This window comes from Trichomonas vaginalis, chromosome IV, assembly GCF_026262505.1.
Source record: "Trichomonas vaginalis G3 chromosome IV, whole genome shotgun sequence".
NCBI classification, from domain to species: Eukaryota; Parabasalia; order Trichomonadida; family Trichomonadidae; genus Trichomonas; species Trichomonas vaginalis.
The window spans coordinates 2,336,475-2,350,715 of NC_067206.1; the positions used below are offsets into that span (position 1 = coordinate 2,336,475).

Consider the following 14,241-nt stretch of genomic DNA (forward strand, 5'->3'; position numbering starts at 1 on the left):
AGTTTCAAATAAAGCTTTCACATGTGATGCCGCTTTTAAATGCATGCGTTTATTCGTTGGTTACAAATCATCAAATCAAAGCTTTAAACAATTAGAAGTAGAAACCGAAAGAGGTGATGCCGGTTATCTTCAGATGGATTGCGCCCGTGAATCTTTCGCATTTGCAACATATAAACCAAAATCAGAAAGGAAAGTTAAAAAGTTTGTTCATTCGTTATATAATAATGTTCAAAAATATGATAACTCAGTATGTGGTAAATATATTGACCCTTCAGAAGTTTTCAAGAAGCAAATGAAGAAGTTGATGTCACTTTTGATATGATTATTCCGGTAAATGATTTGTTAGCATTTCAGGCGTTCGATGATTATCCTAAATCATTTGGTGAATCATTCTTAAATATTATGTTTTCAGGGATACTTTAGTATTTTGTCAGGTTGACCCGTTAAGAGTTGCTGATTTACAAAATTACGTTTATGAAAAGATAACTGATGAAAATTATGAAAAGATTATGAATCATGTTTATAAATATGATCGCAAATTCCAACAAATCGGACTTCCTGCCAAATTAATTACAAGCTTAGCCGCTACATCTGCTGACGCAACAGTTGATGACGTTATTATTTCATGCACAAAGATGGAAGTTTTAGAGGATAAATGCATTACACCAGGATACGGTTTAATTGAAGAATCAGTTAAAGCAATACCACGTTTATTCAGTAAGGAAGATCCATTCATGATTCCAGCTCAACATATTGACGTTCGTTCACTAAATGGAGGTTGCATCACTCCTGAAGGTATTAGCTCAGATTTCTCATACGCTCTTCATAATGTTACAGATGTTGTGTTAACATTTCCGAAGAATGCAATGCAAAGAACAGTTTTAGAAAATCCAATGCTTCGAGGTCTTCAGGTCACTATAGATTCCAGAAACTTCCCCGATCAAGCGATGACCACAGTGGGTGACATATTCTTTACACGTATGCTTCAAGCTTCTGATTTAGATGGAGTGAATGAATGCACAGAAGAATACGAGGACTCATTAACTAGACCACTGAATGATGATAATGGCACGCCATTAGCTAGAACATGGAAAGACCAAACTTCATTCTTATGCACTATTCCAGTTCAACGTGATGGAGCGGGTATATTCTTTGATGGATTAGAAACTTTCAACTCACAAGTTACAGTACAAGTGAAAGCTTATCCAATCATTCAGGGTGAAAATGACACTTACTGTTCAAAGGTGACAAATCCTCCTCAGGTTTGGTTTACTAGGACTACATATTGGACATGGACACCGGATGAAGGTTTGAAATATCATCCAACAGGTACACCACCACAGTATAGAAGTTCATATGATGAAATATTGATGAATAGAAATGTTTAAAATTATAAATTTATTTTTGATTAAATGGATTTAAATTCATCCACCCCTTATGAAGAATTAGCAGGAGTATATAATACATACGTAGATGATATGATTAATGAAGCATTGAGTGATAATAGAAATGCTCTATCTAAGGAAAAATTAATGAAAATTCCATATTCTGAATGTTACTTAAATTCAATCACTGCAGCAATTGGTAAACAAAATAAAGGTAAAACATTAACGATATTAAAACAAATTATCATTATTGCTAACACTTCCCCCTATTCACATGTGTTAATTTATATCAACCGTTCAGGTTCACCTTCAGATGATACATTTGAATCTTTAAAGCATTTAATCAAAATTCCAATTATTTATTTATCACAAGAAGAAGCAGAAGATTATTTAAAAAACTTTTTAATGTATAAAGAATTATATAATACAATCAAGAAGCAAGGATTAGAGGATAAAATTATTGATAAACAACGGGATGAATTATTTGAAACACTTTCTATTTCAAATTTTGATAGAGAATTTTTGCATTCACTCATTTTTCTAGATGATGCAGTGAAATCAAAACTAATAACAAATGAGAAATCATATTTTAATCAGTTATTAACTCAATGTCGACACATTCAGTGTTCATTCTTATGGCTGTTCAATATTTCAAAGCATTAAGCACAAACATTAAATCAAATCTATCAACACTTTTCATTTTCAGTGGGTTTAGTCGTCAACAGTTGAACGTTATGCTTTATCAAGTGAATTTACCAATGAGCATTAATGAACTTTACACACAATATCAGCAATTAGGTGAACATGGAAAAATAATAGTTGATTTAAATAAAGGAAGTGTTAAATTTGATTAACTTTTTATAATTAATTTTTATTTTTTATTTATAATTAAACATGACAGAAATAGCAAATCTTCTACAGGTTCCATTAAAACAAGGACAAACAAAAAGGGTGCATATAATAGAACTATGAAAGTTCCTGATGGAATGAAAGAATTAGTTCATATTGTTGCTGGTCTTCAAAAAGATGTTAAACAAATGAGAAACGTTTTAACATTACCAGAAGCTCAAGCATATGCCAAACGTCATGGTCCAAATTGGGAAGCACACGAAGCAGACATTACGGGTCCAAATGGAAAACCTGATGGTATAAATGAAGTTTTCGTTACTGATGGTCAAGGTAATATTAAAGTCATAAATGGTTATAAATTAACTAACTGATTATCCTAAACGTAAAGCATATAATGAACGTTATCCTATGCAATTTGATGAAAATGGAAAAGCTGTTAAACAATACATTGGAGAAGGTGAAAATGGTCCAATTAATTCATACCGTCATAATCCATATTCTTATTTCAATGAAGAATTAAATGCTATTGAAGAGGGACCGGATGGATTACCACGATATTCTAACCAGTTTGATGGTCAATATGCAAATATTAGACCTGAAATTTCAGCTAAGAAATTCTTTAAAGTTGCTTTATTCGATCCAGTTTTCGCAAATGTTAAAGATGAACTTAAACAGCAATTCCAACCAATTATAGTAGCAAGAATTGCATCAGGTGCTTTATCTCAAGCATTCAAAGATTTAATTAAGAAACCATTATATCAGCAACGAGGTTTAACTTATGATTTAGTTAAGGAATCAGATAAAAGAAAATTTGAGAAATCAGATGATTATAAGAATGCAATTAATGAATATATTCGGTCTATTAATTTCGATGAAAAGCTAAAAATCAACTTCATGAACAAATACAGGGAATAATAGATTCAAAAGTTCCAGCAAAATAAAAGTTTAAATATATTTTTTTATTCGATATAAATGAGAAGACGTTTCACTAGTCAAAAGAACACTAACGCAAAAGCAGAGATTACGGTTGGTTATAACGTAAATGATGATAAATCACGAATTATTCAAAATGTTAAAGTTAATGTTAGCCCTGAATTAACAAGGTCAGCAACTCAACCAAATTTATTAACTCGTGACTTACCGAAGAATGAGGAGAATGAAGAAAACCATGAGAATGGAGACCCAATCATTTTATCTGAACCGGTAAAGAACCTGTTGAAATTCCCACTTATCCAACATACCCCCACCTCTTTCATCAAACATCGAGAACCCATATAAAATAGACATTAATTCTGAATTAATGAAAATTTACCGTGATATAATAATTAATAATTATGATTCAATAATAAATTTAATTGACCAATCCGGTTTAATTATTTTACCTTATGAATCATTAATTCACATTATCGCCATTCTTTGTGATGTTCAAGATTCAGACGTTAAGATTCAATTTTTCATAGATGATGAGGTTTCATGCTGCGGAACAGTTGCAAAAATAAATCCTATAAAGGATATTAGCACAATTAAGATATCAAAGAACGGAACAACAACTGAACTTCATTTAACATATAATGATATTTATAATAAAATAGTTGATGAATATAAAATATCACTTGAAAAATTCTTTGTTAAGGCTATTTAATATTCAAGCATTAACATTATCGAATAATAATCCTTTGAATCATAATCAATAATAATTGACCTTTCACCAGTTTCTATCGTTTGTTTTATTTCTTTTTGTTCCCCACTATCCGGATCGGTCATTGTAATTGTTTTTGTTATAGTATCAGCTTTATCTTTAACTTCAATCTTTTTTCCATCGGGATATTTAAACCAAAATTCCAAAAATTCGATATTGTCAATCTGTTCATATTTTAATCTATCAATTACATTTTTAATACCATCTGAAAATCTTATGAAATGGTCATTATATGGGTTTGATTGAACTAAATTTGAATGAAGTGAAATATAACCTGTTGATGAATATGACATTGACTCATATTTTCTGAAAACACTAAAATTTATAACATGAATGAATTTCTTATTCGTTGAATTTATGAATTCTTGAGGTAATCTTATTCTAGTTTTATTTATCACTGGAAAATAACGCTTTACCATATTTTTAATCGTAATAAAAATGTCAATTATCAATATTATTTCGAATAATACTGTGAATTAAATTTAACAGTTAGCGGAATTTATAATGTTACTCTCGTTTCTGTGAGTGGTAAATTTAATCCCATTCTTTTAGACCCTTCAGATTATATATCATTTATTAAAGATGACCTTGAAAAAACGTATGATATGTATATAAATAATGTGATAGCGAAATGGGATATTAACATGATTTTAAGTTATTTAAATGAATCATTTATCGTATGGTATGAAGAAAATTTTAAATCAAAACCTGATAAACTTTTTGAACTTGATGAAATAAATAACCTTATTAAATTTCCGCTGAAAATTAAATTTTGTACTCCTCATCTTCGTTCATTGTTGGGGATATTAAATTTTGAAAAAGATGTTGGGGATGTTTTGTATTCTGACACTGGTTCCAATTTCATTTTAATCAAATGTGATAAAGTTAATACCCCAATGAGATTTTCACATCAAACATTAGACCCTAACTCTTACCCATCAATACAAAACATTTTATCCATCAACTTAAACACATTTTCTTTATCATATCCGTTTCAATTATCTGGGAATTCATTTATTCTTCATTCAAAAGATTTATCAAATATTAAATTTAGAATAACTGACCTATTTGATTGTGATTTAGAATTCATGAATGAAATATTATGGCAATTTCAAATAGAGAAAATAGCTGATGAGATAACGGATTAAATATTTATTTTTAAATCATAATAAATGATTAAACCACAACAACTTAAGGCGCAAAGCACCCAGGTCCTTCAGACCATTAAATACGCCATATATGCATATAATTCAAAGATGGCAGAACAAACGCAAAGGTTGAAATATGGAGATTTGGAGATAGTATTGAAAAATGACATTTCGAATTCGTTTGCAAAGGTGGTGCAGTGATATCAAATATAAAAGAAATTTTATTTATGAATTCAAAAATTAAAGGAATAAAGGATGATATAACATCAATTCCACCAGAAGAACAGAGATATTACGCATTAAATGCATTTCCTAAAATTTTGAAGATTGGAAGATTTAATTTAAATGAGGAATTCATAGAAGGTTTCCTAAATGACATAATGAAGAAGGCGGATAAAGAATATGTGGATAGTGAGTTATAAGAAGGCAAATTTGGTTTATGTTGATGAAAAAGATAATGAAATTAAAGAAAAGGTTGAATGGTATCATGAATGGACATGAGACTTTTAAAGTTAAAGCTGATACAGGATGGGTTTCAGGATGTTTAGACCTTAAAGCAGATAAAACTTATGTTGATGAAAATTATGCAAAGAAGTCGGAAGTAAATGATGTGATTACAAGCATGAAAAATGAAATTCTTCAAACATTATATCCTGTTGGTTCTATTTATACGTCAATGAACTCAACAAATCCATCAACAGTTTTAGGTTTTGGTATGTGGAAGCAGATTGTAGATAAATTCTTATACTGTGCTAGATATTCAAAGCAAACAGGAGGTTCGAAGAAAATTAAAGAAGCAAACCTTCCACCGCACACTCATACAGGAACTACAAACACAACAGGAAATCATTCACATTCAATAACAAAAAGAGGTTATACAAATCTTGCAGCGGGTTCGGATAGATGGGGAATGAATAGATATGATATCACAACTGACCCAGTAGATTCAAGCACAGGTATTTTCTGTGGAACCGCAGGAAATCATTCACACACTTTCACAACAAATCCAACAGGCTCGGGTAAAGATTACATGCCACCATTTGTGACTGTATTCGCATGGTACCGCGTTCATTGAATGTGCTTGAGACTTGACCCAAAGGGTTTAGGCTTACCGAATGAACTAAATATATTTTATGTCTGTAATTAATTAGGTAATGAAGTAATGGATGAACTGCAGAAATAATGTTTACGTTAATGGTTTTTAGGTTATTCAATAATTAATTATTTTTGAAGAACTGAAGGTGCTACCATGTTACCATGTGCTACCAGGTTAATTAACTTCTCTGAAAAAATGAGACAACATGACATTTTGACAACATTCCTGGAAATAAATGTTTACGTTAGTTTTAAAATTATTTTTATTTTTTTATTTTGTATGTAAGAACAGAAATGTCAGTCGAATCAAAAACATTTACGAACAAATCTAATGGCGAAACATTCACAAAAGGCACTTATAACGGTATTGAAGTCTTACGTAGAGACAAGGATGGTTACATTAATGCAACAAAGATGGCAAGAGAAGCGGGAAAGTTAAACCATTTAAACAGATTTCTCAATAGTGCTAAAATGCAGGAAATTCTTGAGTTTTGGTTGAAAGAATACGGTGGAGCCAAAAGTGGCTCGACCTCAAAACAAGCATTTTATGAGCTTACAAAGGGTGTTATAAATGAATTCAAAGGTATTTACATACATCCTGACCTCGTTCATTTTGTTGCTGAATGGTGCTCTGTAAAGTATGCATTTTATGTCAAAGATATTATGGACTCCATAGACAAGAAAGTTCATGAGAAGTTAGATGAAGAAGAACTCGAAGATACAGTAGAGAATGCTAAACCTTTGTTCGAACAAGAAGTTAGAAAAATGTGCGAAAAACAATTAGAACATGAACGTGAGTTATGTTATGGTTATAGAGATTCTCCATTCGAACTAGACCAATGGGAACAAGAAAATTTAAAGAGAGAATTTAGAGAATATGAACTCGCTAAGATAGCATTAGAAGCTGCAGAAAAGAAGTTAAAAGCTTGGGGTCGTTTTGTACAAAAATATTGTGAGTAAATGAACCATTTATTTTTGTCATAAACGACCAAAAATATATTTTATCGTTAATGTTTACGTTAAGTGACTCAAAGAGTCCGGAGACAAAGTCTCATGTTTTCAGGTTATTCAATAATTAATTATTTTTGAAGAACTGAAGGTGCTACCATGTTACCATGTGCTACCAGGTTAATTAACTTCTCTGAAAAAATGAGACAACATGACATTTTGACAACAACACAGGAGGAAGGCACTTATGAATTATTTTTGAAGAACTGAAGGTGCTACCATGTTACCATGTGCTACCAGGTTAATTAACTTCTCTGAAAAAATGAGACAACATGACATTTTGACAACAGTCCTGGAAATGATTTGTCATGACTTCATCGTAATGAGTGTAAATGACCCAAAAATAATGTTAGTTTTAAAATTATTTTTATTTTTTTATTCCTATATAAATGACAGCAACAAACAACAACAGCAACTATATCGTTTCTGATGAAAAAGTTATTGATTCATTAGCTGAGGAATTAGTTGTGGCAGAAACTAAAACCCTCAACGAAAGAATTGGTGAAAACAAGATTGATTTACATAACTACCTCAAACATGATGGAGGAAGAGGAAGGAAAACTGGTATGGCTTTATTAGTAAATAAAATTTCAAATTTAACGATTATAGATGTTGATATCAATAAATCATACAATGATGAACTTAAAGAAACAGTTAGAAAAGATATTTTATCAAAACTTTCGGATAAAGATGTTATCGTTAAAACCGCTTCAGGAGGTCTTCACATTTATTGCAACACTAATTTCTTCTATTCAACCTCGAACAGAATGATTAAATGTTATTCCTGCAATGATTATGATATTGACATAATGACTTCAATGGATGAATCAAAGCGTTCTTTAGTAGTTATGGCTGATTCAAGAGTTCGCAAGAATGCAACAGAACCAATCAATACATACTCATTCATTCGTGGAAGTTATGACTCGACCATAACCAGAACAGTGAATGATATATTAAATGATTTGAATATTAAGGTAAGAGTTGAACAGAAGAACGAAGAAATAAAGACTATCATGAATGAAAACAAAGATGTACACATTGACGATAAACTTGCCCAGAGCATAGTTGATGGCATCAGTGATTTTGAAGTACATAATGACGGTGGAAACATGAATTTAGAAAAAGAAGTTACATTATTCACACTGTTTCAAGCAATTAATTCGTTACCTAATCATTTAATTAATGAAGCCTACGATAACGTTTATAACTTCTGCAATTTAACTGAAAATGCAAAAAGTAATTTTGAAAAAGCACGTAGTAGATATGCACATTTAATGACTTCTCCATTTGTTTTGGTGAAGATTCTAAAACTTTATCAAAAGGAATATTATGATGAATACGTTTTACCTTTATTACGTAAGCCAAAAATAACATTTGATATAAAACTTGATGACTCGTTTTTGATAACAGATATTAGACGCAAGGCTGAAAATCATCAGTATAAAAACAGTTCTGAAGTAATTGAGGATTTATCACGTGTAATCCGTTTTGTAGATTGTGGAAACAAATACTTCATTCAAAAGGACTATAATATCCACGACAAAATGAATCAAATATCATTCGTTCTTCAATCAAACATGAAAGAGTCACTCAAAATGATTAAATTATTTAAAGAAGAAGGTAAAACAATAACAGCATGGGATGTACTACTAAATCAATTGTCTTCATTAACTGTTAAGGGTGTTTGCTTTAAATCTGATTCTCCAGATGTTTTCTCAACGTTTCAAGGTTATAAATACAACGTTCTCGAAAAGCCTGATTACTCAAAAATTGAGATGTTTATGAATTTCATTAAAGAAGCCATTTGTGATAATAACGATGAAGTGTATAAATACCTTCTCGGCTGGATTGCATCAATGATTCAACATCCTGGAATCAAGAATGAAACAGCAATTATTTTGAAAGGACTTCAGGGAACAGGTAAAAACAGATTTACAGACATTATTTCTGAACTTCTCGCCGGTTATTCATGTAAAAACATTACTGAAATAAGTGAGCTAACGGGTAATTTCAATTCAGTAGTTGAGAATAAAATGCTTCTTGTACTTAATGAACTCAAGAATGTAGGTGAAGATAGACTCGCAAACTTCAACGCTTTGAAATCAATTATTACGGATAATGAGATTAGAATTAATGAAAAGAATCAACCCAGAAGAACTGCTTAGAACGTTGCAAACTTCATTTTCGTAACTAATAACGTCTACCCTGTCAAAATTGAAGTTGGAGACAGAAGATACGTAGTTTTAAGAGTTAATGGTAAATTCAAGGGTCAATTTGATTACTTCAAGAATTTAATGGATTCATGCACTAAGGAATTTTATGATAACCTTTTAACATATTTTATGCAATATGACCTTTCATCATTTAATGTACGAATCATACCGATGACTGAAGCCAAACAAGATTTAATAGAATTATCAACAAATCCTTTAGATGTATGGATAAATACACATTATGATGAATTGTGTGCAGGTATGACGTGTAAAAATGCTCTATTCTGCAAACCATCAGACATGAAAGACAAGAATTTTCAAATGAGCATTAAGGATAAATGTGATAGGAAACATAGAAGAATAGACGATAAACAAACATGGTGTTATGTTTTGAAAGAAGAAATGAAAGGATTATATAAACAGGTTGAACCAAATGATAATGATGATTCATTTACTGACGATGAAATACCTGTAAATGATGCTTTATAAAGTATGATTTGAATTTATTTTTGCCTTCCTCCTGCTGTGTTGTCAAAATGTCATGTTGTCTCATTTTTTCAGAGAAGTTAATTAACCTGGTAGCACATGGTAACATGGTAGCACCTTCAGTTCTTCAAAAATAATTCATAAATACCTTCCTCCTGCTGTGTTGTCAAAATGTCATGTTGTCTCATTTTTTCAGAGAAGTTAATTAACCTGGTAGCACATGGTAACATGGTAGCACCTTCAGTTCTTCAAAAATAATTCATAAATACCTTCCTCCTGTGTTGTCAAAATGTCATGTTGTCACAAACTTTAGAATGGCATAATTTAAATTTTTATTTTTATCATAAATGGATACCCCACAAGCTCAAAATTTACCACGAATCATAACAAGGGAGGAAACGATAAAAATGATGCGAGAACTTGCTAAAAATAACAAACCACTAAAACTGAGAAAATGTGGTTATGCAGTAATGATGGAAAGAGAGACGTTGTCGAAGAAGAATAAAAATTAAATTTGGATTGAGTTTAAAAATTCATCTTTATTAAATTCATCTCTTCCAATCAATTTATTTATTCTATTAAATTCTTTTATTTTTGCTTCACTCAGTTTAAGGATTGAACGGTAAGTTTCTAACTTTTCAATTATTTCCTTCTTCTCTTTATCGTTTTCAATTACTTTAGTTTTATGGGCATCAACCCCACCGCATTGCGGCTTCTTTTTGTAATAGCATATTTTTGATTTAATTCTGTTTAGTTTCTTTTTATATTCATCGTCTGGACTCTTGGCTGCTTCGTTGTCACTCATTTCTTACGAATTAAAAAAATTAAATATTATTTAAATATAATGGGGTAATAAAATAAATTGGAATTTCTATTAATTTATTGTCAACTTCAACTAATGCATTGCCGTTAATATATCTAACAAATTCAGCTATTGTGTCAAATCTTCGTCTTCTTTTTGTCATTGATTTATCAGTTTTTCCATAATCGAGATGAATCAAAACTTTATCCCCTTGTTTAAAATTCATGAGCCCCGAATTAATTTGTTCACGTTTAACATCATTCAACCTTTCCATTTGCTTTCTAATATATTCCCATTCTTTTGAAATATCATTTTTCATTTCCACTGGTTTCATGTTTATTGTTCTATGCCATGTATTATTGTAATAATATACTAACTGTTGTATGATGGAGTCATGATTTCCATCCCAGTATATCTGACCGTTAACCCCTAACGCATCTCTAAGAGTTCTCATTACCGCATCAACTATTTTATTATGAAACGTATATGGAGAGGATGAAAAGAAAAAATTAATTTGTGGGAAATAATGAGTCATAGTTGCCTGAAATCCTTTATCACCATCACCCCTGATATTATCTACTCTTTCATGATCTAGTAAGTATTGTATAGCTCTTCTTGTTTCCTGTTCTGTTTTCCCTTTCACTGGAATGCAATATAAATATCTAGTGTTAATGTTAATGGCAAATAAATAAGTAACGTTTCCTTTTGAATATTCCAGATGATCGATTTCGTATGAATATGGATATGGTGCAAATGAAGGGCGACTAAATTTTTCCTTTAACGGTTGAATTTTTGGGTCAATTGGTTTATTTAATATCTTGAAATCCTTTTTAAAATCTTTTTGCTTCTTTAATGTTTGAAATGGATATAATAAAGTGAATGATGAAGGATTAACTGAAGGAGGAGGAGGTACTGTCGTTGGAGGTTTTGGTGTTGCAAGTGGTTTAATTTTATCTGCTTTGATTTTGGATTTCATTCCCCCCTTCATTAATTCTGGATGTATTCTATTCATTTGTTTTAAATATGCTGTATATAAAGGTTTGATATACTTTCCCGCTTCGAGTTTATGTTGAAGGATGAATTCCAAAAGTTGATCTTCATTTAAAAGTCGGGCGGAATATGGTTTAACTAATGAATCATAAATTAAAGCTTGTGCTTCATTTATGGTCTGAAGGACCTGGGCGTTTTGCACCTTTTGTTTTTGTTCCTTTGGCTTTTGCGGCTCAGGATTATATAATTTATATAATTCATCAATATCTTCTTCTGTTAATACTTTATTTTTGAAATCTTTCAACTGTTTAAGTTGTGATTTAGTTTTTCCCTTTGAATATTCATTATTTTTAATTTTGTCTTTAATTTTAGAAATTATTCTATCATGATATTTCAAAATTTCATTTTTATAATATGGATAATAATATTCCATATCATCACCCGTTATATTGTTATCATATTTTTGGAGATATGCTTTTAAATCATAATAATCAAGAAAATTTTGATTAAATACTAAATCAGCAATTAAAATTTTTAAATCTACGTTATCCATTTATATAAAAATAAAATCAATGTTTTAAGGGTGCCCACCTCTTTTTGAATCATAGTATCAAAACCATTATTAACGGTTCCTTTTGTCTCTTCTGTGGCATTTCATTAAGAATAAAATTTTAAATTGTATTAAATAAATGGCATACAACATCCATTTTCACAACATACAGCCTTAGTGTGTGCTCCTGTTAATGCAGTCTTACCGATTGTTAAGCGAGTCATTGACCCGTTTTTAAGTTGTAAATTAATATTCTGACCATCAAATATCACTTTATCATTTATTATATCCAAATATTTTTTAGGTGTTAATTGCTTATTTTGTCTTAAACTAACACCCTTCATTTTTTGTGCAATCTTTTTAAAATCACTTCCATCAATTGAACCGTTGAATGATGTATAACACTTAGGACATAAAGCAACCATGTTATCACCTTGTTTCTCAATTGCTAAACCCAATAATTTTTTCTCATGTGCTTTTTCTTCAGCTTTATTCTTTAATTTAGGTTTAAATTTCTCATCAAAACAGAAGAAATCAAAAGGTGCGAATTTGAAAATGTTTTTATCATAAAATTGTTTATCGGTAACAATTGCTTGAAATGCTTGAGTGTTAGGAAGATTTGGGTCGCCAGCGATTGCCCAATAAGATGAATCAGTATCACCTTCAATGAAATGAAAACGATTAACATCCATGCATTTATACATAAAATCATAAATGAAAACTAAATACCAGTATTTAGCATTATCTAAAGTGAAGAATGCCTCTTGTAAACATGTATCACATCTATAAAATCTATCTTTGAGCATCACTTGATATGTATCTTCACCTATTTCTCTTATGTTTTTAAACTTATTTGACATACATGCAACGCGTGCCTTCTGTGCATTCATTATTTTAGTCTTTTTCCTTAATTTTTTCATCTATTTCATCTCTTATTTTTTTCAGTTTTTCAATTTCATCGTATTCATCATCATCTTTAATCCGTTCTTCATAATATTCAGGGAAAACATCAGGTTCTTTTGGTTTTTCTTCTTCAGATGTAGGATATAAGAAATTTATAACATCATCTTTATTCATTTTTCCATCATAATCTAAATCATTTAATAACTCAGCAAATTTTTGACAATTTCTTAAATAATATTTACTAACTTCATAACACATCTCATCTAATATATCCTTTATTTCCTCATTTGTGAATCCCAATTTTTTAACGTCGTTAGTTTTGACGCTCATTTCATACAAAATAAAAATAAATTATTCAAAAATGTAAGACATGAATTTTTAAAGTTTATTTTTTATTCATGAAAATAATTATATCTGATTTCTTTTACTCTCTCATACATACTAGATTTGAAGAATTCGGAACTTTTACCATAATCTCCTAAATGTTTTCTTATCCCTAACGTGTGCCAGTTATTATATGAAAATGAATAAACTTTATCTTTATCTTTACACCTTTCATCACTTCCAATATATTTATATCTCAGTTTTGATTTAGCATTTTCATATTCATTAACGTTTAATAATTCACAGTCTTCCTTTTTAAATAAATGTTTAAGATATTCAGGATTTAATACTCTACGTTTATATGCTCCTAACTTAGTTCTAAAGGTTTTTCTACAAAATTTAGGAATTCCATCCTCTTTAATGTCATCAATGATTTCCATTTCATTATTTTCAATTTCTTCTTCTCGTTTATGAGGTCTTTGATTATGACTCCATTGATTCCATGAAATTAAATATTCTTTATCATTATATTTATACCTCATTAGCTTATTTTGGCTTTCATATTCATTTAATAATTCACAATCTTCATTTTTAAATTGAAGTTTAACCCATTCAGGATTTAAACAATGTTTAATTAATCGCGGAATATCTGACATCATCTATATATAGCTTCTTTTATAAAAGATAAAAAATAAATTATTTTAAAATTAATGTTAATTTTTTAATGATTTATAAATAAATATATTTTAATGCATCGTCGATATATAGATGTAACAAAAAAAGTCACAC

At 30.1% G+C, this 14,241-nt stretch overlaps 4 protein-coding genes and 4 pseudogenes across 8 annotated transcripts, besides 2 other annotated features; 6 read left to right on the plus strand and 2 right to left on the minus strand.

The window, feature by feature from the left end:
* The first annotated feature begins 812 nt into the window (after positions 1-812).
* Positions 813-11,445: a mobile genetic element.
* On the plus strand, positions 1,413-2,239 carry TVAGG3_0014080 (annotated as a pseudogene). Its single transcript has one exon. A coding segment is annotated over exon 1 (827 nt).
* On the plus strand, positions 2,280-3,148 carry TVAGG3_0014090 (annotated as a pseudogene). Its single transcript has one exon. A coding segment is annotated over exon 1 (869 nt).
* On the plus strand, positions 5,106-6,156 carry TVAGG3_0014100 (annotated as a pseudogene). Its single transcript has one exon. A coding segment is annotated over exon 1 (1,051 nt).
* Positions 6,471-7,136, plus strand: TVAGG3_0014110 (uncharacterized protein; the record flags this gene model as incomplete). The annotated part of the gene is made up of 1 exon (XM_051219974.1): positions 6,471-7,136. One exon carries the CDS (start codon positions 6,471-6,473, stop codon positions 7,134-7,136), a length of 666 nt encoding a protein of 221 aa, XP_051104960.1.
* TVAGG3_0014120 lies at positions 7,574-9,104 on the plus strand (annotated as a pseudogene). Its single transcript has one exon. A coding segment is annotated over exon 1 (1,531 nt).
* On the plus strand, positions 9,527-9,886 carry TVAGG3_0014130 (uncharacterized protein; the record flags this gene model as incomplete). The annotated part of the gene is made up of 1 exon (XM_051219975.1): positions 9,527-9,886. One exon carries the CDS (start codon positions 9,527-9,529, stop codon positions 9,884-9,886), a length of 360 nt encoding a protein of 119 aa, XP_051104961.1.
* Positions 10,392-10,688, minus strand: TVAGG3_0014140 (uncharacterized protein; the record flags this gene model as incomplete). Its single annotated transcript, XM_051219976.1, has 1 exon — positions 10,392-10,688. One exon carries the CDS (start codon positions 10,686-10,688, stop codon positions 10,392-10,394), a length of 297 nt encoding a protein of 98 aa, XP_051104962.1.
* Positions 11,446-12,356: 911 nt separating the features above from the next.
* Positions 12,357-13,115, minus strand: TVAGG3_0014150 (uncharacterized protein; the record flags this gene model as incomplete). The annotated part of the gene is made up of 1 exon (XM_051219977.1): positions 12,357-13,115. The coding sequence occupies one exon, from the start codon at positions 13,113-13,115 to the stop codon at positions 12,357-12,359; it is 759 nt and encodes a 252-aa protein (XP_051104963.1).
* An 8-nt stretch (positions 13,116-13,123) lies between these two features.
* Positions 13,124-13,426: a mobile genetic element.
* Positions 13,427-14,241: the final 815 nt, after the last annotated feature.